Below are 26,814 nucleotides of genomic sequence, written 5' to 3'. Positions count from 1 at the left end.
GAGGACAAGTTTGGGGAGGTGGAGGGCTTGTCCATACTGTGGTCAGAGTCAGTTTTGATAAAAACAGCATCCTCTGCCCTGTCACGGGCATTACATGCTTGTGACAAACTCAGGGATGTTTCTGTAACCATTACGCACCATAAGAGCACAAATATGGCCCTTCTTTTGCTGTCTGACAGCGGGGTGTGCGCCAACTTAAAGCAACGAGGAGTTCGTTTCATCCGGCGCATCCATTGAGGTCCGAGGGACAATCAGGTTGCCACCAGTGCCTTCATCTTGGCCTTCGTGGATGACACCATAACCGAGAAAATCAAGGTGTTGGTCTACTTCTGTGATGTCAAGCCATATATCCCTCCCCCAGCGCGGTTCTTTAAGTGCTGAAATTTCGGCCGTATGTCTTCCCGCTGTACTTCCACCATCATCTGTTGAGATTGTGGATGTCCATCCCACCCCAGTACTCCATGTGTCCCGCCTCCCATCAGTGGCAACTGCAGAGAACATCATTCCCCTTGCTCACCAGGCTGCAGGATTTTACAGTGAGAAAGGAAAATGATGGAATAAAAGACCCTGGACTACACTGAGGCTAAGAGGAATTTTGAGCATGTACATCCTGTGGCTAAGGCCTCCTCGTATGCCACCACTACGAGAACAGTTGTAGCCCCATCAGTTCTGAGAGTTCCAGTTGCCTCTCAGAGCTGGAAGACATCAGCTGCCCCTTTGATGGTGGGGTGCACTTCCCTCACTGTTGGTCCGGCACCACCTACCTCGGGAGCACTGTCCTCCAACCATCAGGGACACAAGTCCCCACTTCTCAGCCAGAGAAGCGTAAGTCTCCTTTGGCTCCTCTCGCTACAAAGTTGTCCCTTGGGTCACTCCCTTCCCAGGTTTCCGCTAGTGGGAATGGTGACACCTACCACTGGCTGAAGTTCCCAAAAGCAGATGGTTGTAGGGCTTCATGATAATCCTCCATCCCAGAGACAGAATCAGTGAATCCGTCCCAGCCAGAGAAACCCAAGGACTGGCGAGAGAATTCCAGAAAGAAGACCCCCAAAACCAAGGGAATTGCGGTGGCACCCACACCAACTGCTGCCTACAAGCTCTGCATCTGCATCTGAGGATGAGGTAAAGATTCTGGCTTCCACTTAGGACCTAGATCTCGCCAGACCCTCAGACACAATGGATATAGCCTGTTCAGGAAAAAGTTGGTGGCAGCAGGTGACCCTGAGGCATATACTGCCTGATGAGTGTTTCATGCCTTCCCAGTCTCACGAACACATCATCCTCCAGTGGAATTGCGGCGGTTTTTTCCACCACTTGGCTGAGCTACGACAACTGTTTAGCTTTACACCTGCTTTTTGCATCGCCTTCCAGGAGATATGGTTCCTGTCAGTGTGGTCCCCTGCCCTTCGTGGCTACAGGGGATATTACAAGAACCACAGCGAATATAATAGTGTGTCAGGTGGAGTTTGCGTTTATGTCCTGAACTTGGTATGTAGTGAACCTGTGCCCCTTCAAACTCCTCTTGAAGCTGTGGCTGTCAGGATACGGACAACACAGGAAGTAACTGTCTGCAATGTCTATCTCCCTCCAGGTGGTACAGTACCCCTGAATGTATTTGCTGCACTGATTGATCAACTCCCTAGATATTTCCTATTTATGGGAGATTTTAACGCCCATAACTCCATGTAGGGTAGCCCATGTTTACTGGGCGTGGCAGAGATGTCGAATTGTCCCAACTCGACGTCTGTCTCTTAAATACAAGTCGCCCCCACACATTTCAGTGTGGCACCTATTCGACCATTGATCTCTCAGTCTGCAGTCCTGGCCTTCTTCCATCTATCCACTGGAGAGCAAATGTTGACCTGTGTGGTAGTGATCACTTCCCCATCTTCCTGTCACTCCCCCGGTGTCATGCCCATAAACGCCTACCCAGATGGGCTTCAAACAAGGTAGACTGGGTAGCTTTCACCTCTGCTATCACTGTTGAATCTCCCTCACATGGTGCTATCGATGTTGTGATTGAGCAGGTCACTACAACGATCGCTCCTGCGGCGGAAAGCGCGACCCCTTGTTCTCTAGGGTGCCCTGGCGAAAGACAGTCCCTTGGTGGTCGCCAGAAGTCGCCGAGGCAAGAGCGTTGGCAAGCTCTACAGTGACAGAAGTGGCACCCTTTTCTAGAGCACCTAATAGCCTTTAAGTGGCTCCGTGCCTGCATTTGCTTGCTTATAAAACGACGAAAGCAGGAGTGTTGGGAGAGCTATGTGTGGATCATTGGGTGCCAAATGTCACCTTCCCAAGTCTGGATGAAGATCAGACGTCTTTTTGGGTACCAGACCCTAACAGGTGTCCCTGGAATTAACATCAATGGTGTGCTCTCTACCAATGCAGACGTGATTGCCGAGAAGTTTGCTGAGCACTTTGCTCGAGCCTGTGTGTCAGAGAACTACCCCCCAACCTTTCACACCATCAATCAAAGCAAAGTCCTCTCGTTCACTACATGCCACAGTAAACCCTATAACGCCCCCTATACAGAGTGGGAGCCCCTCAGCCCTTGCACATTGCCCCGACACAGCTACTGGGTTGGATTGGATCGGATCCACAGTCAGATGATTAAACATCTCTCGTCTGACTACAAGCAATATCTCCTCATCATCTTCAGCCGGTTCTGGTTTGATGGCGTCTTTCCATCGCAATGGCGGGAGAGCACCATCATTCTGGTGCTAAAACCCAGTAAAAATCAGCTTGATGCGGATAGCTATTGGCCCATCAGCCTCACCAATGTTCTCTGTAAGATGCTGGAACGTATGGTGTGTCGGCAGTTGGATTGGGTCCTGGAGTCACGTGGCCTACTGGCTCCATGTCAGGGCGGCTTGTGCCAGGCTCGCTCAACCACTGATAATCCTGTGTCCCTCGACTCTGCCATCCGAACATCCTTTTCCAGCCATATCGGTTCTTAGGACAGGTTTTCTGATTCCCGATTGACTTGTCTACCTCACTTTCGTTAGCTTAAGTGGAAGTGCTGGCAGCACCTCAAGGCCCTCGGTGGCTTGAGCAACACCATCTAGGGTGCAGATCGCTCTATGCTGCTGCATCTACACAGCCCTTGATCAATCTCGCCTTGACTATGGGAGTCTGATTTACGGTTTGGCAGCGCCCTCAGTGTTGTGTTTACTCGACCCAGTGCATGACTGGCATTCGCCTAGTGACAGGTTGTTTTAGAACGAGTCTGGTGATCAGTGTTCTGGTGGACGCCGGAGTCCCTCAATTGCAGCTCTGACGTTCACAACTTCTCGCCAGTTCTGTTGCCCACATTCGTAGTTCTCCTGAGCATCAGAATTACCATCTCCTTTTCCCACTCACGGCAGTTCATCTCCCATATTGGCGGCCCAGGTCAGTGCTCACGATTGCGGTTCACATGCAATCCCTTCTCTCCGAACTGAAGTTCTTCTCTTTAGCACTTCCACTTGAGGTCCATTCAGGTACACCTCCATGGTGTGCAGCTTGGCCAAAGCTTCGTCTGTACCTTTTGCATGTCCCAAGGACTCTGCTAACCCCGCCGCTCTCCGTTGTCATTTTCTCTCGATTCTTGAACATTCCGGGGCTCTGAATTTATTTACACTTACGGCTGAATGGCTGATGGTAATGTTGGCTTCGCCTATATCCACAGAGGCCATATTGAACAGCATTCCTTGACCGCTGGCTGCAATGTATTCACTGCAGAGCGTGTGGCCATATCTTGTGCACTTCAGTACATCTGTTTCTGTTCTGGTGAGTCGTTTTTTCTCTGTTCTGACTCTCTGAGCAGCTTAGAAGCTGCCAACCAGTGCTACCCTCGCCATCTTTGGTTGCAAACGTCCAGGAGCCCATCTCTGCCCTGGAACGGTCCACTCATTCAGTGGTGTTTGTGTGGACCCCAGGACATGTCGGAATCTGAGGCAACGAACTTGCTAACAAGCTGGCCAAGCAAACTATGCGGAAACCGCTCCTGGAGATGGGCATCTCTGAAACTAACCTGCATTCTGTTTTAAGCCACAAGGTTTTTCGGCTTTGGGAGATGGAGTGGCCTAACAGTATGCAAAACAAACTGTGTGCTATTAAGGGGCTGTGAATGAGTGGAAGCCTTTCCTGTGGGCTTCTCACAGGGAATCAGTTGTCCTTTGTTGGCTTCGCATTGGCTGTATGTGACTCACACATGGTTACCTCCTCCACTGCGAGGACTGACCTCAGTGTTGCTGCGGTTCCCAAATGACAGTCATCATCCTCTTGCTGGACTGCCCACTTTTAGCCACTCTGCGGCAGACTTTTAACTTTCCCAGTACCCTACGTTCGGTGTTGGGCAACAATGCCTCAACAGCAGCTTTAGCCTTCCCTTATTCGTGAGGGTGTGTTTTAGCATTTGATCTGAGTTTTAGCGCATGTCCTTTGTCCCTCTGTGTCCTCCACCCTAGGACCTTTAAGGAGAAGATATTAAGGTGTTGCAGAGTGGCTGGCTTCTCCTTTTTTATTCTCATGGTCCGCCGGCCATTGTAATTTGTTTTCTTGTTTTTAATATCTTCCCTGTCTCTTGCGTCTTTCTGGGGTTTTCTTGCCCTGTTTTGTCCTTTGTAGTGTTCGTTGTCCTTCTGTCATTCTTCTGTTTCTTCCTTTCCACTGTTATTATGCCGTACATTTTCTTTTTTTTCTTCTTTCCTTTGGGTAATGGTTCTACTGGGAACAAGGGACCGATGACCTCGCAGTTTGGTCTCTCCCCCCCCCCCTCCCCCCCTTTTAAATTAACCAACCACATTCAGGCCATATCCTTCTCACAATTCCCAACAGGTGTCGCAACACATCCCTACAGTATCATCGATTAACAGTTTGTCCCTGTGGTATGAATTCATGACGACGTTCTTGACATTAGTTTCATCAGTAGATGTCGAAGGGCGTCCTGAATGAGGGACATCTTTGATTTCCATCTGGCCATTTTTAAACAATGTGAATCATTTGTAAACTGAGTATGCCTTAAGTGCTTATACCGTAGGCTTCCCGCAATATTTAGTGTCTCTCTGTAAATGTTTTCTCGAGTTTCACACAAAATTTAATGCAGACATCTTGGTCCTCTAGCTCTGCCATATCAAAATTTGCAAACTGTGTGACACATTTTAATCAATACATCACTGAACAATAGCTAACAGCCATACAACAATGAAACTTTCGGCAGTTACTCATTAAACACAAACGTGTGCAGGGCTCGAAACCGCATTTCAGTCCAACACACCATTGGCACAAAATTACGAATGGTCTGCAATTTTTGAACAGATCTCGTACAAGTAAATAAGGATTAAATTGCAGTTACAAGATTTGAAAAATCAATAATATATACCAACTCTCTTCAGCACTTCAAATCTGCCATTATTTCTGTTATTGTAACATAAAACTGCATCATAGACACTGATTTTAAGTACTTCAAGTCCACACAATGTCCTTTTTGAGCATGTAATCCAAATTAAATTATTGAGGCTTTCATTTGCATTTTGTGTCTCTCTGTGAAGACACTTCCTCAATAAATCAGGGTTTGCAAGAAACATGAATGTGGGCTTCAATGCATTCATAACAGGTTCTGTGGTCCACAACTCTTTTTGTGGATACGCGCGTGGCGTGCACGGGGCCCTCAGCTAGTGCAGTTCTCCTTCCTTCCTGGGCTGCCCTACCCCCCTTCCCCATCCCTCCTCATCCCCAATCCTCCCCCCCCCCCATACTTCCCCTTCACACTCCCTCTTCTTGGGAGTAACGTATCGAGCCTTCGTCTGGAGACGGACATTTGGAAACTCCAGGATTCAGTTTCCTTTGTTTTTCTCCATCTTCACACTTTCTTCCTCAATTGGTCGTTCCCTACGTTCACTCTTCTCCGTGCTTTCATACCCTTACTTCTATCTCTGCCTCATTCTCTTTGCCCTATTCTCCTTGTCTTCTTTTCCGTGTCTTGTTCTCCGCTTTTGCGTTTGAGATTCTTTCTTCTGTCCCCCTATCCCTTTCTCTCTTTCCTCTTTTCTTTCCTCCCTGTGCATGTCTGAAGGCCGACCCAGGCGTTCGCACACGTAGCTGGTGACGGGGTAACGCGTAATTCCCTGCCCTGGGTAGACAAGTAAGGCACGTATGTACCCCCTGATAAAGGCCAGGCCCAGGGAGTGGTGATTGCCTGAGCTGTTACCTTCCGAACATGCTGATTGGTCCCTCCGTCCATTTCTCGGGAGATGTGTCCTGAGGTGTGAACAATCACCTAAGGCGGGAGTGCCCTCTGAGGGGGCCCCCACAAGGAAGGAGTGCACCATCGGAGACGCTGGAAATCATGGGGGATTCATCCGCAATAGATTTCTCTTCTTCTTCTTCCATGTCTTCTGCCCAAAAACGAAAGGTAGATGAAACTCCTGTTCCGAAAATTCTACCACCAGCACCAAAGTTTCTTGTTGTCACAATATCTGATGGTCACGATTTCTCAACAGTCAACCCTTTTGTCATTCAGAAGGGTGTAGGTGCAATTGCCGGACCAGTGAAATCTTGTACTCGGTTGCGCAACGGTACCTTGCTGTTGGAGACAGAGAGCACCTTCCAGGCCCAAAAGTTACCTCGAGCCACACTCTTACACGCATTTGCTGTACAGGTAGAGGCCCACCACACCTTGAATTCGTCGCGTCATGTGGCATGGTGTGTACCAGGTCACTCGACGGACTAACTGATGAGGAGATTCTGTCTTTCCTCTCTGATCAGGGAGTGATGGCCATCCATCGGGTTGCGAAAAGGATCGACAAGGACCTCATACTGACACGAACTATATTCCTGACTTTCGACAATGTGCAATTGCCTTCACGAATTAAAGCGGGTTATGAGATCATTTTTGTTCAGCCGTATGTACCCAACCCTACAAGGTGTTACCAATGTCAGCAGTTTAATCATACACAGCAGTCTTGTTCAAGTGGGGCTAAATGCATTACCTGTGGCAGGGACGCCCATGAGGGTGACTGTCCACCTCCGTCCCCTCGTTGCATCAACTGTATGGGCGACCCTGCTGCCTCCTCTCGCGACTGCCCCGTCTAAAAAGATGAGAAAAGTATACAGGAAATTCGAGTGAAAGAGAAGGTGTCGACCTCGGCTGCTCGCAAGTTATTCAATAGCAGAAAGCCCACTGTGCTTCTGGCATGTAAATACAGTACCGTTCTCGCCTCTCCTTGGCCTACCAGGGAGGTAGCTACACAGACATTTGATCTAACATTTAGTGATTTGGTCGCCAGATTGGCCAGTGCTAAGATCACCCGATCAATGTCTCCTCTTACTCCCACCGACCCTAAGGCTCAAACATCATCATCTGGTACTGCTAAGACAAGGACCTCTAAATCTGATGCTTGAACCTTTGAAAAAAGAACCGACATGCGAAGATTTCTTGCATACTCAAACTTCATAGCCATCAACTGTTACTTCGACAAAATGCAATTCTTCAAAGAAGGCTCATAGAAACAAGACTTCTCCTGCGCCACCCAGCAGTTGCCATCCCCGGCCATCTTCAGTTTTGCTAGGTCGCACCGCTTCGAGCCGATCATCTGGCCTTTCACCGGCGGAGGAAGCTGCCCCTACTGACCATCTCAGGAAGGTGGCAGACACAACTGTTGAGTTGATGGACCATGACTCACCACCTATCAACTGCAGCACCAGTGCTCCCTCAGTGGCCATCGAGTTGACCCTTTCTTGTTTCTGCTTTTTCTTTTTGTTTTCATAATGGCACTTCTTCAATCGAATATTCACGCCATTTGGTCCAACCGAGAGGAGCTAATATTGCTCATTCGAATGCACTGCCCGCTTGTAGGTCTCCAAGAAATGAAGTTACGCCCATGCGATCGTATTGACCTGGCACACTATACCTCTATGCGTTTCGACCTACCCCCTGTGGCAGGTATTCTGGCTCATGGAGGGGTCATGTTGCTGGTTCGGGATGATGTCTGCTATGATCCAATCACATTGCACACAGATCTGCAGGCAGTTGCCGTCCGAATTACTCTCTCCACTTTCACATTTTCCATTTGTACTGTTTACACTCCATCATCGTCTGCCTTTACTATGGCAGACATGATACAATTGATTGCTCAGCTTCCTACACCATTTTTGTTGATTGGAGACTGTAATGCCCACCATCCCCTTTGGGGCTATCCAACATCCTGTCCGAGAGGCTCCCTGTTGGCAGACCTTTTCAACCACCTCAATCTAGTCTGCTTAAATACCGGTGCACCTACCTTCCTTTCGGATGCAACACATACCTATTCTCACTTGGACCTCTCATTATACACTATCCAACTTGCACGTCAGTTCGAGTGGTATGCTCTGTCTGACACATAATCCAGCGACCATTTCCCCTGTGTAATCCATCTCTTGCATCACACCCCTTCTCCACGTTCCACTAGTTGGAACATCTCTAAAGCCGACTAAGGGCTTTTCACCTCCCTGGCGACCTTCAATGATCAAAACTTCTCCAGCTGCGATAGTCAGGTCACATACCTCACAGACGTTAATCTCACTGCTGCTTAATATCCAATCCCTTGTACTTCCTCTTCTCCACGGCGAGTCCCAGTCCCCTGGTGGGCTACAGCATGCAGTGATGCTATTCGTGCTTGGCGACGTGCTTTACGCTCCTTCCAACGCCACCGTACGATGGTGAACTGTAATAGTTACAAACGACTCGTTGCACAATGTTGTCGTGTTATCAAAGGAAGCAAATAGGCTTTCTGGGTGGCTTTCACCAGCTCATTCAACAGTTTTACTCCTCCTTCGGTTGTCTGGGGTGGCCTGCGCTGGCTATCTGGCACCAAGGTCCGCTCCCCGATATCTGGCCTGACTGTAGCGAATGAAGTTCTTGTGGGTCCTGATGATGTCTCAAATACCTTCGGCCGCTTTTTCGCGGAGGTTTTGATCTCTGCCCATTACCACCCTGCCTTCCTCCCCTGAAAACAAGCAGAGGAGGCACGGCCAACTTCTTTCCAGTCTTTGAATCGTGAAAGTTACAATGCTACCTTCACCGTGTGGGAACTCGAAAGTGCACTCACCCGGTCCTGATCCTCTGTTCTGGGGCCCGATGGTATCCATATTCAGATGCTGAAGAACCTTTCTCCTGCAGGTAAAGGCTTTCTTCTTTGCGCCTATAAATGCATCTGGACTGAAGATCATGTTCCCACACACTGGCGTGAAGCAATTGTTGTTCCCATACCCAAACCAGGAAAGGACAAACACCTTCCTTCAAGGTATCGCCCCATCTCCCTTACCAGCTGCATCTGCAACGTGACGGAGAACATGGTAAATTCTCGACTGGTTTGGCTCCTTGAATCTCGACGCCTTCTTACCAATGTCCAATGTGGCTTTCATTGGCGCTGCTCTGCTGTTGACCACCTAGTACCTTGTCGACCTTCATTATGAGCAACTTTTTGTGTAAGCGCCAGACGGTGGCTGTGTTCTTCGATTTGGAGAAGGCTTACGACACCAGGAGAATGGGGTGCCCCAGGGCTCCGTTTTGAGCGTGGCCCTTTTTGCCATAGCTATCAATCCAATAATGGATTGCCTTCCAGCTGACGTTTCAGGCTCCCTTTTCGTGGACGACTTTACGATTTACTGCAGTGCTCAGAGAACATGTCTCCTGGAGCGCTGTCTTCAGCATTGTCTAGAGCGTCTATATTCCTGGAGTTTCGCTAACAGTTTCCGTTTTTCTGGTGAGAAAACGGTCTGTATGAACTTCTGGTGTTACAAACAGTTTCTTCCCCCAACCTTACATTTCGGTCCTGTTGCTCTCCCATTCGTGGAGACAACAAAATTTTTAGGTCTTACATTTGACAGGAAACTTTGCTGGTCTCCACATGTTTCTTACTTGGCTACTCGTTGTACCCGTTCCTTAAATGTCCTCCGTGTTCTCAGCGGGACGCCATGGGGAGCAGATCGAATGGTCCTGCTTCGCTTATATCGGTCCATTGCCCGATTGAAGCTGGATTATGGGAGCTTTGTCTACTCCTCTGCCCGGCCATCCATCTTACGCCGTCTAAACTCTATCCACCATCGGGGTTTACGTCTGGCGACTGGAGCATTCTACACCAGCCCTGTTGAGAGTCTGTCCACCGATGCTGATGAATTAATGCTCAACTACTGGCGCGATATGTTGCTTTGTCGGTACGCCTGCCAACTGATGTCAATGTCCCACCACCTGTCATATTTCTTCTTCTTTGACGACTCTTTCGACTGCCAATACAGTCTGTACGTCTCTGCCCTGTTACCTCCTGGAGTTCGCTTTCGTCGTGTGCTTCAGCAACTTGATTTTACCCTCCCTACGACTTTTCGACTGGGTGAGAGCCCGACGCCACCTTGGCTCCAGGCTCAGGTTCGCGTTCACCTTGAAGGAGAGGACCCCGGATTCGATATACTGCTCGAGGTTTGTTAAACTTTGTTTGAGGCTGGCTAATAACATCTTTATTCACACAGATGGCTCCAAGACTACTGCTGACGTCAGATGTGCCTTCGTCGTTGGTGATGATACCTTTCAATACCGGCTCCTTGACCAGTGTTCAAGCTTTACAGCTGAGCTTTTTGCTCTCTATCAGGCTGTTCAGTATATCCGCCGCCATCGTCATTCTCCCTATGCATCTGCTCTGATTCTTTGAGCGCCATTCATAGTCTCTGTGACCCATATTTGGACCACCCTCTCGTGCAATGAATTCAACGGTCCCTTCAGTCACTAGCTGATGCTGGCGCTTGTGTCCTTTTTTTGTGGATACCTGGCCACGTTGGTGTGCCTGGGAACGAAGCTGCTGATGCTGCGGCCGAGGCTGCTGTCTTCCTGCCTCGGTCAGCTTACTTTTGTGTCTCGTCAACTGATGTTAGTGAGGTTATGGCCATCAAACCGATCCTGATGGCTTGGACGACCTCCTCACACCCTTCCCGGAAAGAGGAGGTCATTTTGGCCAGGTTGCGGATTGGGCATTAACGATTTAGCCACCGCTACCTGTTGTTCGGTGACCCCGCCCCGCAGTGCCCCTGTGATCATCCATTGATGGTGCGCCATATTTTATTGTCCTGTCCCCATTTTATTCACTCTCGTGTTGTCCTGTGTCTGCTGTCTACCTTACAGGAACTTTTAGCTGATGACGCTCGAGCAGCTGCTCGTATTCTTAGTTTTATGACCTTGACGGACTTGTCCAAGAAAATCTGACTCTTTTATTTTGTTTATCTGCATCTTTGTAAGTACTTCCTGTTGTTGCCCCCTTGCGTTTTTCTACGCTATTAGTTCTCTGACATTTGTGACTGGGTGCTAATGACCTTAGTAGTTGAGTGCCCTAAAAAAAAAGTTCTGGTAATTAGTGTTTATGTGAATATATCCCATTTCTGTTGTTGAATGTACGTCAATTGCCTATCGGACACAGATTGTGCGTTGGTGTTTTGTCAGTGGATATTTGGTGGAAAAAAATTGCCCACAAAACATGCCTCATTACCTCTAAATTGTGTGGGTTTTTCCTGATAGCTCTCCCATAAAATAAATGAAGAGAACCAATTTCTTTCAGAGTAAACCTGCTTTTTCCTCCTAGTGGTTTTCCAGCTTCACACACTTCACCTTTCTTCTCTTTCAGCAAGCGACGAAGCCTACCACCAAGCCTCTTTTTGATTTGGCAAACACATTTCAACTTATCTATTGTTGTATTGTACAGATTTTTATCTGTCACAGCTTTGAACAAGGAGGAGTCCTCATCATAAAGGTATTTAGTATCTCTGACACCATACTGGTCCTCAGATCTAGAAAACATCCTAACAACTGCAGCAGCCTCCATGCCCCCACTTGAGCCACTATAATTATTAGAGCGTGCTACTGCATGCCTTTCTTTCCACAGTTTCTCACTGTCTTCATTATTGGACATTTTCCTTGTTGCACACTGGTGGCAGTATTTAGACATAATTTCTACATCTAAAACTTTACCTGAGTCAATACCTATAACAGATGCAACTCCATATAGGGATGTGTGACCCCTTTTCATCCAGGTCCCATCTGCAGACACACATGGGTCAGTAACATTTGTAGGATATTCACTGTCATGAATACCTACTCTAGGATCTATTTTTTGTTTGTTTGTTTGTTTTGTTTTGTTTATTTCCACCAATTCCTCAACTGCTTTCTTCATAGAAACTTTGGCAGTATCGCATACACCTCCAGACATTTCTTTATTTATTTTTTCAAACCTTTCACAAGTTGGAGGCATGTTCAAGGAACCACACAATTAATTACCTCCTTCTCTGCCTTGTCCAAAGCATCTCATAGCATATGTTAACCTAGAATATCTTTCATATGTACCAGTGTCGATTTTTTTGGAGGAGGAAAATGAAAATTCATAGCCACATAAATTACAAATTAATTTAAAATCACAAGCTATTCCCACTCTTCTTTCTTCAACAACAATTGTGCATTCTGTATTTTTACAGCTAACACATGAACGTGAAAACTTTATAGCCTGACAGACAAGCTCTAACCTGGCAGACAAGATCTAAATCAGTAAGTCTGAATCCAGTGGTATCCATATCATTATTCACACACCTGTACAATTCTCCTATTCCAAGTTTTGATGTGGAAGCTTAATTTCGAACAACGTCCTCTTTTCTTTTTGTTGGTAAACCGATTTCCATGTAACCTCCATTTCCTAAACACAGTTTTTCCACTACCCATTAAGCATAAATCTTGACTTCCATGTGAAGGTTTGCAAATTCAACCTTCCACCCATAATGTGTGTTGGTATTGTCAAAATGTAAATAAACCACATGCAACAATGTTTTCAGGCAAAGGTATAGATGTCAGCCAAAGTTATCAAAAGAAAATAGCCTTCACACTGACAAACTCCCCCCTGCGGGTCCGGGGATTAGAATAGGCCCGAGGTATTCCTGCCTGTCGTAAGAGGCGATTAAGAGGAGTCCCTCCCCCTCAAGGGGGTAGTTACCGCCTGCGTCCGGAGACGGACGGTTCCACGACCTCTATATGCGGTCATTTTGCTTTTTCACTTCTCGTTTCTTCCTTCCTTTGGTTGGTTCCTTTCTTTGCTCTTCTCCACCTCACTGTCTTCCTTACTCTTTCCCCTGCATAATCTCCTTGCCTTCTCATTGCCTTCTTCTCCTTGCCTTCTCATTGCCTTCTTCTCCTTGCCTTCTCTGGTCTCCGCCTCGGCGTTTGAGACAGTCTGTCCTCTCTCTCTCTCTCTCTCTCTCTCTCTCTCTCTCTCTCTCCCTCCCTCTCTCTCTCTCTCCCTCTCTCTCTCTCTCCCTCCCTCCCTCCCTCCCTCCCTCTCTCTCTCTCTCTCTCTCTCTCTCTCTCTCTCTCTCTCTCTCTCTCTCTCTCTCTTTCCTCTTCTTCCTTCCTCCCTGTGCGCGCCTGAAGGCCGACCCACGCGTTCGCACGCGTAGCCGGTGACGGGGTAACGCGTAATTCCCCTCCCTGGGTAGACATGTTAGGCACGCGCGTACCCCCTGGTAAAGGCCAGGCCCGGGGAGGGGTTATTGCCTGAGCTGATACCTTCAGACCATGCCGATTGGTCCCTCCGTCTGTTTCTCGGGAGGAGTGACCTGAGGTGTAAACATTCACGTGCCCTCTGAGAGGGTCCCCACAAGGAAGGAGCGCGCCATCGGAGACGCTGGCAATCATGGGGGATTCCTCCGCAATGGATTTCACTCCATCTCTCTCGACTTCTGCCCAAAAACGGAAACTTGACCAGCTACCAGTGACAAAAGTACTACCGCCTGCCCCACAGTTCCTCGTCGTTTCTCGATCTGAGGACGGAAAGGATTTTTCCTCTGTCAACCCTTTCGTTATCCAGAAGGGCGTCGATGCCATAGCCGGATCTGTCAAATCTTGTACCAGGTTGCGTAATGGTACCTTATTACTCGAAACTGAGAGCGCCTTTCAGGCACAAAAACTGCTTCGGGCCACACTCCTGTACACATTCCCTGTCCGGGTGGAGGCTCACCGAAATTTGAATTCGTCTCGTGGTGTGGTCTATACTAGATCCCTCGACGGCTTGACTGACGAGGAGATTCAATCTTTCCTCGCTGAGCAGGGCGTGACGGCTGTCCATAGGGTCATGAAAAAGGTCAACAATGACCTTGTACCGACCCGGACACTTTTCTTGACCTTCGATAGTGTTCAGCTGCCATCGCGCATCAAAGCGGGCTACGAGGTTATTTCTGTTCGCCCCTATGTCCCGACACCTGCGCGCTGCTACCAGTGTCAGCGTTTCAATCACACTCGCCAGTCTTGTTCCAATGCGGCTAAATGTGTCACTTGTGGCAGGGATGCCCATGAGGGTGACTGTCCACCTCCGTCTCCTCGTTGTGTGACCTGTCAGGGTGACCATGCCGCATCCTCCCGCGACTGTCCTGTCTATAAGGAAGAACGCTGTATCCAAGAAATTCGGGTCAAAGAGAAAGTGTCCACCTCGGCTGCTCGCAAGCTATTGGCTAGTAGGAAGCCCACGCTGCTCCCAGCGGGGAAATACAGTACTGTCCTCGCCTCTCCTCGGACTACCAGGGAGGTGGCAACCCAGACATGCGATCTGACCTTCAGCACCACGGTCGTCCGTTCGGCCAATGCTAAGATCGCGCGGTCGACGTCTCCTCTTCCTCCCATCACCCCACAGACACCAGCCCCTTCATCAGCTTCTGCTAAGACGAAGACCCAGAAGTCAGATGCACGGGCCTTCAAGAAGGAACCGTCCCGTGCAGACTTCCTACGTACCTTGACCTCACACCCTTCGACCGGTACTTCCACCAAATGACCTTCCAAGAAGGCTCATAGGAAGCACAGTTCTCCTTCTCCGCCACGGCGCATTTCTTCTCCTGCGCCACCCAGCGGTTGCCGCCCCAGGCCGCCATCCGTTTCACCTGGCCGCACCGCTGGTAGCCGAACATCTGGCCGTTCACCGGCGGAGGAAGCTCCCCCTCCCGGCCATCTTCCGAAGATGGCCAATGAACCTATAGACCCAATGGACGATGACTGTCTGCCTACTGATAGCGGCGGCAGTGCTCGCTCGAAGCCAGGCCCTCAGCGGCCTTAGAGGTGACCCCTTCTTTCATCTTCCCTTTTTTTTTTTTTCTTACGATGGCACTTATTCACTGGAATATTCGCAGCATTCGCTCCAACCGAGAGGACTTGAAGTTGCTGCTCCGCTTGCACCGTCCGCTCGTCGTAGCCCTCCAGGAAACGAAGCTACGCCCATGCGATCAAATTGCCTTGGCACACTACACCTCTGTGCGTTTTGACCTACCCCCTGTGGTAGGTATCCCAGCTCATGGAGGGGTTATGTTGCTGGTCTGGGATGATATTTACTACGATCCCATCACGTTGCACACCGGCCTGCAGGCAGTTGCCATCCGCATTACTCTCCCCACTTTTACATTTTCCATTTGTACCGTTTACACTCCATCGTCGTCTGCCGTTACCAGGGCAGACATGATGCAACTTATTGCTCAGCTACCTGCACCATTTTTGTTAACTGGAGACTTCAATGCCCACCATCCCCTTTGGGGCTCTCCAGCGTCCTGCCCGAGGGGCTCCCTGTTAGCAGACCTTTTCAACCAGATCAATCTTGTCTGCCTCAATACTGGCGCCCCTACTTTTCTTTCGGACACCTATTCCCCTTTAGATCTCTCTATATGTACTCCCCAACTTGCACGCCGGTTCGAGTGGTATGCACTTTCTGATACATATTCGAGCGACCACTTCCCGTGTGTTATCCATCTCCTGCAGCATACCCCCTCTCCGTGCTCATCTAGTTGGAACATCTCCAAAGCAGACTGGGGGCTCTTCTCTTCCAGGGCGACCTTTCAGGATCAACCATTCACAAGCTGCGATAGTCAGGTCGCACACCTCACGGAAGTCATTCTCACTGCTGCTGAATATTCCATCCCTCACCCTACTTCTTCTCCACGTCGCGTACCGGTCCCCTGGTGGACCGCAGCATGTAGAGACGCTTTACGTGCTCGACGACGTGCTTTACGCACCTTTAAACGCCACCCTACAGTGGCGAATTGTATCAATTATAAACGATTACGTGCACAGTGTCGTCGTATTATTAAAGAAAGCAAGAAAGCCACCTGGGCTGCTTTCACAAGCACCTTCAACAGTTTTACTCCTTCTTCTGTTGTCTGGGGTAGCCTGCGCCGGCTATCTGGCACTAAGGTCCACTCACCAGTTTCTGGCTTGATGGTCGCGAATGACGTCCTTGTGGCCCCTGAGGCTGTCTCCAATGCCTTCGGCCGCTTTTTCGCAGAGGTTTCGAGCTCCGCTCATTACCACCCTGCTTTCCTCCCCCGCAAACAGGCAGAGGATGCTAGGCCACCTAACTTCCGCTCCTCGAATCGTGAAAGTTATAATGCCCCATTCACCATGCGGGAACTCGAAAACGCACTTGGCCGATCACGGTCCTCCGCTCCAGAGCCTGATTCTATTCATATTCAGATGCTGAAGAACCTTTCTCCTGCGGGTAAAGGTTTTCTTCTTCGTACTTACAATCGCATCTGGATTGAGGGACATGTTCCCGCATGCTGGCGCGAGTCTATTGTTGTCCCAATTCCTAATCCGGGGAAGGACAAGCACTTGCCTTCCAGTTATCGACCCATCTCGCTTACCAGCTGTGTCTGTAAAGTGATTGAGCGAATGGTTAACTCTCGATTGGTTTGGCTGCTCGAGTCTCGAGGCCTCCTTACCAATGTACAATGTGGATTTCGTAGGCGCCGCTCTGCTGTTGACCATCTGGTTACCTTGTCAACCTTCATTATGAATAACTTCTTGCGGAAGCGCCCGACCGCGGCTGTGTTCTTTGATTTGGAGAAGGCTTACGACACCTGTTGGAGGGCGGGCATTCTCCGCACCATGCATACATGGGGCCTTCGCGGTCGCCTCCCTCTTTTTATTCGTTCCTTTTTAATGGATCGACAGTTCAGGGTACGTGTGGGTTCTGTCCTGTCAGACACCTTTCGCCAGGAGAATGGGGTGCCACAGGGCTCAGTTTTGAGCGTCGCTCCCTTCGCCATAGCGATCAATCCAATAATGGATTGCCTCCCAGCTGATGTATCAGGCTCCCTTTTCGTGGACGATTTTACCATCTATTGCAGCGCGCAGCGTACGTGTTTCCTGGAGCGCTGTCTTCAGCGTTCTCTTGACCGTCTTTACTCGTGGAGTGTCGCCAATGGCTTCCGTTTTTCTGCCGAGAAGACGGTCTGTATTAACTTCTGGCGCTACAAAGAGTTTCTCCCACCGTCCTTACGACTCGGTCCCGTTGCTCTCCCATTCGTGGAGACAACAAAATTTTTAGGTCTTACATTTGACAGGAAACTTAGTTGGTCTCCACATGTGTCATATTTGGCTGCCCGTTGTACCCGTTCTCTCAATGTCCTCTGTGTTCTCAGTGGTATGTAGTGGGGAGCGGATCGAACCGTCCTACTTCGCCTATATCGGTCGATCGTCCGCTCCAAGCTGGATTATGGGAGCTTCGTATACTCCTCTGCACGGCCATCCATCTTACGCTATCTCAACTCCATACAACATCGGGGTTTACGACTTGCGATCGGAGCGTTTTATACTAGTCCCGTCGAGAGTCTTCATGCTGACGCTGGTGAGTTGCCACTCACCTACCGGCGCGCTATACTGCTTTGTCGGTATGCCTGTCGGCTACTGGCAATGCCCGACCACCCGTCTTATCGTTCCTTTTTTGATGACTCTCTCGACAGTCAATACGGGTTGTATGTCTCCGCCCTGCTACCCCCTGGAGTTCGCTTTCGTCGCCTCCTTCAACACCTTAATTTTTCACTCCCTGCCACCTTTCGAGTGGGCGAGAGCCACACGCCACCTTGGCTCCAGGCTCAGGTTCGCGTCCACCTTGACCTCTGCTCGCTCCCGAAGGAGGTTACCCCCGGTTCAGTCTACCACTCCCGTTTTGTCGAACTTCGTTCGAAGTTCATTAATATGACCTTCATTTATACAGATGGCTCTAAGACCAATGACGGGATCGGGTGTTCTTTTATTGTCGGGGCACAAAGTTTCCAATATCGGCTCCATGGCCATTGTTCGGTCTTCACAGCTGAGCTCTTTGCCCTCTACCAGGCTGTCCTTTACATCTGCCGCCACCGACATTCTGCATATGTCATCTGCTCCGATTCCCTGAGCGCTATCCAGAGCCTCGGTGATCCGTACCCGGTTCACCCTTTCGTGCACCGGATCCAACACTCTCTTCAGCAGCTGGTGGACGTCGGTTCTCTGGTTAGCTTTATGTGGGTTCCTGGCCATGTCGGTATCCCTGGGAATGTAGCTGCAGATGCCGTGGCCAAGGCTGCGGTCCTCCAGCCTCGGACAGCTTCTTGTTGTGTCCCTTCGTCAGATTGTAGCAGGGTAATTTGTTGGCGCATTGTATCGCTGTGGCATGCCGATTGGGCTGCACCTGCAGACAACAAGCTTCGGGCCTTGAAAGCTCTTCCCGTGGCTTGGACGTCCTCCTCACGCCCTTCTCGGTGGGAGGAGGTAGTTTTGGCCCGGTTGCGAATTGGCCACTGCCGGTTCAGCCATCGCCATCTGTTGACGGCTGCGCCGGCGCCGTTCTGCCCATGTGGGCAATTGCTGACGGTCCGCCACATTTTAACGTCGTGTCCGGATTTTAACACCCTGCGTCTCGATCTTGGCCTGCCATGTACTGTAGAAGCCATTTTAGCGGATGACCCACGAGCAGCTGCTCGCGTTCTTCATTTTATCAATTTGACAACCCTCTCAAAGGACATTTGATTATGCTGTTTTCTTTTTTAATCCTATGCCTGTCAGTCTGTCTTTCATCGTGTTTTCCGTTTCGTTGCTGTTTTGAACTTGTGACTCGCGGTGCATTCCTAAAGTAGTCTGGGCGCTAATGACCGTTGACGTTGTGTGCCCTAAAACCACCAAAAAAAAAAAAAAAAACACTGACAAACTCCGCTGAAGCAAGCAGTTTCCCAATGTTAGAAAAGGTGGGAGTGGCCACAAGTGCAGAGCAGTTTAACAATTTAAAGGCATTTCTGAAGTTACTATCATCATAAAATTCACACACAACATAGATTAAACTGTGTAGATAAGGAAATAATATTTTTGAAAAATATATTTTTTGGACCAAAATCCATTACATCCTCACTTAAAATTAATGCTAAAACTTAGTTCTTGTTCATTTTCTTTAAAATGTGGCAATATCATCCAGTTTTAAGGCTGAAATTTAATGGGGAAACTGAAACAAACTTTTCTATCACTGTGAATTTTGTGTTCCTTCTTTCAGTTCTTTCACCTAGAACAATTCAGGAGAAGCAACGAAAACACAAATGCAAGAACTCACACAAAATTAGCCCTTGGAATATAACGGGGTAAATTGACTACCTAACCAAGAAAGTCTTCGTTTATCTGGTCAGTGTGTGTAAGCTGAGTCTAGGAGAAACAGGGTACGGATGAATATCCCCCAACTCTCAGCCCCTGAACTTTGAAAATGTAATTTCTCGACATTTTTGTGACTTCATTGTAAGAATTGTCATGTCTGCATCCAGGACATTTTGTTACTGAGCAGGTTTGTGTATCATCCATAGGTTTAATAAAATCACCTGTTGAGAAAAAGTCATTTGTAACAATATTACGAAAAAATAGATGAGCACTTACCATACAGAAGAAACATTCAGTAACACAGGGGCAACAGAAAAACTTATTTAGCATTTTAACTTCTGGCCAAAAGGCTTCCTTTCGATGTAGAAAACGCCCATACACATTTGCACAAGAACAATTTGCGTACACATACATGTGACCTCTGTCTCTGGCCAATGTAGCAGTCTTTTCACTTCGCGTGTCTAAGACTCAGCATCTTCGCTATATGGTGAGTAGTGATCTACCGTCATATTATTGTTTTTATTCAATCCTTGACTTTCCATTACTTGGCAAATGGTTTATGATATATATGACACATCTTTCTGTGTGAATATCGATAACATAAGGGAAAGATGGGACACTAAGTTGCAGGCAGACACAGTGAAAAGACACTTACTGATTAACTTAGTCAGAAAAGGACAAAACTAATGTGTAAGTTTCTTTTCATTGTATCTGTTTGCAGTTTAACATGTCATCTTTACAGTCAGCACCATTCTATCTTTTGCTGATATCCCAACCTGGAGTTTCCATTGTTCGAGATAATTCCTCTCAGAAAAAAGAACTAGTAATAAAATTATTATTATTGTTAAACTTAATAGTGCCATAAGTTTTACAGAAAACTATTAAAATTACAACTGCTTAAGCACACTAATTATGTGGTTTTATTATTACCGCAGGTCCAGGTTTGCCCATCCACTGTGAACGTGAAAGAAGAATTGCAAGAGTGTGTGAATCAAGAGGTAATTCAAGAATTTATGTAACTATATGAAATTAAGCACATTTGAATTGTGCCACAGTTGTGATCATAATGGGAATGATAAGCAATGCAGCTCTCCATTGGCGTTCAGGCTTTCACTGTAGTGCCTCTAATGATTACACTCATTGTAATATTATAGGCCCCTGGCAGAAAACCAGGGAAAGCAGGCAAAATAGAGCATTAAAATTTACACTAAATGAACTGAAGTATCGGTAAAAGTTAAATTTGAACCTCCTCCCCTGTATTTTTCAGTATGGCATGGAGATAAAGATGGGGCTACACTACTAGTCAGCTTATTACCACCACAAGATTTTACTGCTTTTACATCCATTAGCTTTGCCAACTCTCGGCCAAATTGCCACTTTCAAACATAACCTAGATCTCAGACTTAGCTACAAATCAGACTCACCACAACAAAGACTTTAGGGGGGGGAGTCCTCTCTTAACATTAGCCGAAGTAGTATCAGTGAGCTTGTGCAATAGTTTTAGTGTGTATATTTTAAGAATTAGTTCCTTGCATATGTCACTACAGATAGGAATTATGAGTTATTGTGATGATATACTTACGAATCAAAATATGAAAATTGCTGCCTTGACCGGGATTGGAGCCTAGATTCCCCACTTTAATGACTAATTGTGTGAATAATATGACCATTCAAGTATGCATTCTGGGCCCTGCCAAATTCTCATTGTTGTAGCATGTGATCGAGGCAGGAAAACCATGTTCAATTTTTCCTTTTGTCAAAAGCAAATTTCTACATAATACATTCAGTAATTTTTACTTGGAATAATTTCTTACTTCTCTGTCTTGAATCCTTTTTGGAATGTCTGACGAACTGTAAACATCTGGTATTTGAAACAATTATTTGTCCATATAAATTTATACATTTTTCCCTTAAATGTGGCAGATTACATAAACACATCTTCTGAATTCACAGTACATGTGTGTGGGGTGGGGAAGAGGAGGGAAGGAAAGCACAAAAATGTTGTAATTTCTGTAGTAAATATGTACACATGATGATGGAGGTAGTAAGTCCCTCAAAGGCTATTCAAAATTAATGTTGTAGTTAGATTTAGCAAATATTTGTATTGCAAATAGTTTACTATTCTTTGTTGAGTGCTGATTATCACTATGAAAAACATTCATTTTCCTCTCATAAGTTTTGTCAGTTTGCTTTAACTAGCCATCACTTTATAATTAGCAAAGATGCCATTTGTTATACAATCTTAAAATTGTTGGCATAGCTTGTGTAAATGACATTTTGTTGTAAAATAACCACACAAAGATGCTAAAAGTGTTGTTTTCTGTTACTCTGTACCTAGTTACAACCTAGTGGTGATTGTCTGCCAGAACTTCAATGTAGATTCAAAGCCTCCAAAGTATACATGATTTCCTGGCACAATAGCCACAGTCATCCTAGTACTTCCTCCAAATACTACATTTACAAATACAGAGAAGTGATATCTTCTCCACACATTAGGCCCTCCTAAAATCTTGTGTGTGTGTGTGTGTGTGTGTGTGTGTGTGTGTGTGTGTGTGGCACCAGCATCCTCAGTAGAGACAAAGCAGTTGATCATAGATTATGGGAAAAAAATTGTCACATTGAACTCTGAAATCTGTATTGTACATACACTCCTGGAAATTGAAATAAGAACACCGTGAATTCATTGTCCCAGGAAGGGGAAACTTTATTGACACATTCCTGGGGTCAGATACATCACATGATCACACTGACAGAACCACAGGCACATAGACACAGGCAACAGAGCATGCACAATGTCGGCACTAGTACAGTGTATATCCACCTTTCGCAGCAATGCAGGCTGCTATTCTCCCATGGAGACGATCGTAGAGATGCTGGATGTAGTCCTGTGGAACGGCTTGCCATACCATTTCCACCTGGCGCCTCAGTTGGACCAGCGTTCGTGCTGGACGTGCAGACCGCGTGAGACGACGCTTCATCCAGTCCCAAACATGCTCAATGGGGGACAGATCCGGAGATCTTGCTGGCCAGGGTAGTTGACTTACACCTTCTAGAGCACGTTGGGTGGCACGGGATACATGCGGACGTGCATTGTCCTGTTGGAACAGCAAGTTCCCTTGCCGGTCTAGGAATGGTAGAACGATGGGTTCGATGACGGTTTGGATGTACCGTGCACTAATCAGTGTCCCCTCGACGATCACCAGTGGTGTACGGCCGGGGTAGGAGATCGCTCCCCACACCATGATGCCGGGTGTTGGCCCTGTGTGCCTCGGTCGTATGCAGTCCTGATTGTGGCGCTCACCTGCACGGCGCCAAACACGCATACGACCATCATTGGCACCAAGGCAGAAGCGACTCTCATCGCTGAAGACGACACGTCTCCATTCATCCCTCCATTCACGCCTGTCGCGACACCACTGGAGGCGGGCTGCACGATGTTGGGGCGTGAGCGGAAGACGGCCTAACGGTGTGCGGGACCGTAGCCCAGCTTCATGGAGACGGTTGCGAATGATCCTCGCCGATACCCCACGAGCAACAGTGTCCCTAATTTGCTGGGAAGTGGCGGTGCGGTCCCCTACGGCACTGCGTAGGATCCTACGGTCTTGGCGTGCATCCGTGCGTCGCTGCGGTCCGGTCCCAGGTCGACGGGCACGTGCACCTTCCGCCGACCACTGGCGACAACATCGATGTACTGTGGAGACCTCACGCCCCACGTGTTGAGCAATTCGGCGGTACGTCCACCCGGCCTCCCGCATGCCCACTATACGCCCTCGCTCAAAGTCCGTCAACTGCACATACGGTTCATGTCCACGCTGTCGCGGCATGCTACCAGTGTTAAAGACTGCGATGGAGCTCCGTATGCCACGGCAAACTGGCTGACACTGACGGCGGCGGTGCACAAATGCTGCGCATCTAGCGCCATTCGTCGGCCAACACCGCGGTTCCTGGTGTGTCCGCTGTGCCGTGCGTGTGATCATTGCTTATACAGCCCTCTCGCAGTGTCCGGAGCAAGTATGGTGGGTCTGACACACCGGTGTCAATGTGTTCTTTTTTCCATTTCCAGGAGTGTACATATCATGTCATGTTTATATTCATATTATTCTTATGCCTTATAGTGATACAGTCAGAAATGAAGCACGGCAACTGACTAGCTTTTTAAAATCTAAGATGACAAATTTCTGTGCAGAATGTAATGTAATGTACTAAAGCGGCATCTGCAAAGATTTTCAAATGGGGAAAAATTTTCGCTAAACTCTCGTTCAGAACATCATCTATCATACGCAGTGTATCATTTGGTTCTTGTTGATTATTATCAAAGAAAGCAGCAGTGTAGGTAACAACAAATAGCAGTCTCTTGCCATTGTTTCGCTAATGATACTATTCCTCTGTCTCTCTTTTTTTAATTGTAAGCGGCGGTATCGTGCACAAAAGCAAGCCATGCCGCGAGCGACGACAGGCCATGAACACGCACTATCAGAATGCGACAAACAATGCATGACACAGTACAGTAATGCATTTTCAGCTTAGAGTGATGTTTACACCTATAACAAAGAAAATGGCACTTATCAGATGAAAGAAAAATAAGCAATCAATTCAAACCAGATGAAGCACGTGAAAAAGGAAGGGCGCCCATATCAATACGGACGGAGCGCCTGACGCATAGCAATGGCTACCTTGTAAAACTGAACTGCTAAGCTTACGACTCGAACCAAACTACTGTAGTTGTATCGTCATTCATTCGACCTAAATTGTGTCTCATATTAAAATGGACCAACTTTGTATCGATTTGGAGGTGCGGCCTAAAACTTTTCTCTCCTCTTGAATTTCGAGTCTCAAATTTCAGGTGTGGCTTAGATTCGGGAAAATTTTTTTCCTTGATTTCGAGTCTCATTTTTCAGGTGCGGCTTAGACTTGAGTGCGGCTTAGATTCGAGTAAATACGGTACATTCACTACCATATTGGTTATAAAGATTATTATCTACAATACCCACCAACTTAATACAGCATTTGCTGTTTCCTAGAATTATGAGTACTGCAATGGTCAAAATTCCTTGCCCAAGAGCTATAAATGCTGAGAGCTGTGTATTCATGTTTACTTCAAAGATATCCATATCAATACTTGTCCCCATGGAGAAGTGTCTTGCAGAATGTGAGAAGTTTCTTCCACCTCATGCCGTCCACCGTTGAAACACAAAACCTTAAACAATTTTGTAGTTTATCTGTGATGTACAATTAATGGCTTGTAATCTATCCCCCCCTTCTTTGTCATCACTATTGTCTACGATGATGATGTTTTTTCATGAGATTCAAGATAGGTAAGATTTACAACCACCTTTTTTCCTATCTTTTCTTGCACAGTTGACTCCAATCCTTCATATCTAGGGGTTCTGAATTTTGAAGCTGAAATTTTCACATTTTAAGTTTTCATCGTCTAATAGATCCAAATAAATTTGAAGAATGTCTGTGCAGAACTTTTGTTTTTTCGATGATTTATTGTGTGTATTTTACTATACACATGGTCATTTGAATTTTCACATTAGCAAAGCCAAAATAACATTGTTCATCCCAACTAAAAAAAAAAGACCTCTTATCACGCCAGAAGCACACTTTTTTCCACTTTGCTCTGCAGTAATAACATTATTCCAGAGGGTTTACAATTTTTCTTGACAAATCAATTTCTGTCAGTTTAGAATATTATTTTATGATGATTACAGAAATAAACATAATAAACAATCCTAGATTGTGTAATTAATAATAAAAAATTGAAATGTGCCAAATGTTTCATAATTTCAAATGTTTAAAAAAAATATAAGTGGACATTTAGAGCTAGTACATATCAAGTGTAACAACGAAAATAAAGTAATTTCTTTTCATAGGTTTTAACTTGAAATATAATGTATTGTGTATAAAATTATATGAAATTTTTCAGAAAAATGGCTGATATAATACTGACATGTTGAAAATTCAAAAAATATTTCTGGTATCGGCTACTACTGTTGACGAAAAGTAATGTTGCAGGAGGATGTCCCTTTACAAGGTGCAGTCTGATGAACAGTCAGGTCAAATGCTGATTCAGTGCTCTTTCCAACCTACCTCACCTAAACTAAATTAATACTAAACATTGTTCAGTTAGTGCAAGTTAAGTGTTATACAACGTAGCAAATTTGTGAACTGGGTTCATTTTACAAGCTAAGATCAAAATTTACCCACATTCAGGGATGTTTAAAAAATTGATCATTAATGCAATGATTAGATTCCATTATATCCCTGTATAGATCTGGTAGAAAGAGAACTTGTATTTTTATCTTTTGGTTCTTTGGTCAGTGCACCTGAAGACAATCTAATAAATGTAATTTTTCTCATTTGCACTATCCATATAAACTGCCTATTGGCTTCTGTCTCGGGTTCTTCGGCCGACGTTCATCTAATGATTTTTCTGACGTTTCGCCAGCACGAGTGGCTGGCGAAACGTCAGAAAAATCATTAGATGAACGTCGGCCGAAGAACCCGAGACAGAAGCCAATAGGCAGTTTGTCAACAAGTGGCCACGAAAGCCTCAACAATTTTGTCCTATCCATATATTCCAAATTGTTTTTATATCAAGGCTAGGTTATTCTCTTCATGTGATTTTTAAGGAAGAGCTTGTATACATAATGGTTGACATTCATTAATTGCATGGATATGTGGCACACCTTTGTTATTTTCCACATACTAATATGGTTGGGAAGGGAGTGAGACAGGGTTGTAGCCTCTCCTTGATGTTATTCAATCTGTATATTCAGCAAGCAGTAAAGGAAACAAAAGAAAAATTTGGAGTAGGTATTAAAATCCATGGAGAAGAAATAAAAACTTTGAGGTTCGCCAATGACATTGTAATTCTGTCAGAGACAGCAAAGGACTTGGAAGAGCAGTTGAACGGAATGGACAGTGTCTTGAAGGGAGAATATAAGAAGAACAACAACAAAAGCAAAACGAGGATAATGGAATGTAGTCGAATTAAGTCGGGTGATGCTGAGGGAATTAGATTAGGAAATCAGACACTTAAAGTAGTGAAGGAGTTTTGCTATTTGGGGAGCAAAATAACTGATGAGGGTCGAAGTAGAGAGGATATAAAATGTAGACTGGCAATGGCAAGGAAAGCGTTTCTGAAGAAGAGAAATTTGTTGACATCGAGTACAGATTTAAGTTTCAGGAAGTCGTTTCTGAAAGTATTTGTATGGAGTGTAGCCATGTACTACTACTACTACTACTACTACTACTACGTGATCAGGCCCAGTGGACCGCATGCATCTACAAGTGTAGCCATGTATGGAAGTGAAACATGGACGATAAACAGTTTGGACAAGAAGAGAATAGAAGCTTTCGAAATGTGGTGCTACAGAAGAATGCTGAAGATTAGA

The 26,814-nt window shown here is 46.6% G+C and overlaps 2 protein-coding genes across 52 annotated transcripts in view; both read left to right on the top strand.

The window, feature by feature from the left end:
- LOC126212861 (zinc finger protein 83-like) overlaps window positions 1–26,814 on the top strand; it is a 1,762,073-nt gene that overhangs the window by 761,650 nt on the left and 973,609 nt on the right. For 34 of the 50 annotated variants that reach the window (XM_049940350.1, XM_049940352.1, XM_049940318.1 and 31 more), the window contains one exon: window positions 20,350–20,412. The exons of the other annotated variants lie outside the window; for them this stretch is intronic. In XM_049940350.1, coding sequence (XP_049796307.1) covers window positions 20,350–20,412 — 63 coding nt within the window. The remainder of the gene's footprint in view (window positions 1–20,349; window positions 20,413–26,814) is intronic. 50 annotated transcript variants of the gene reach the window in all.
- LOC126212871 (zinc finger protein 664-like) overlaps window positions 1–26,814 on the top strand; it is a 576,054-nt gene that overhangs the window by 384,414 nt on the left and 164,826 nt on the right. The gene's annotated exons all lie outside the window — the stretch shown is intronic.

The sequence above is a fragment of the Schistocerca nitens genome, chromosome 11 (assembly GCF_023898315.1).
Source record: "Schistocerca nitens isolate TAMUIC-IGC-003100 chromosome 11, iqSchNite1.1, whole genome shotgun sequence".
In the NCBI taxonomy this organism is placed as follows: Eukaryota; Metazoa; Arthropoda; class Insecta; order Orthoptera; family Acrididae; genus Schistocerca; species Schistocerca nitens.
The sequence above is the reverse complement of the archived record's forward strand: the minus strand, read 5'-3'. Positions and strand labels throughout refer to the sequence as shown.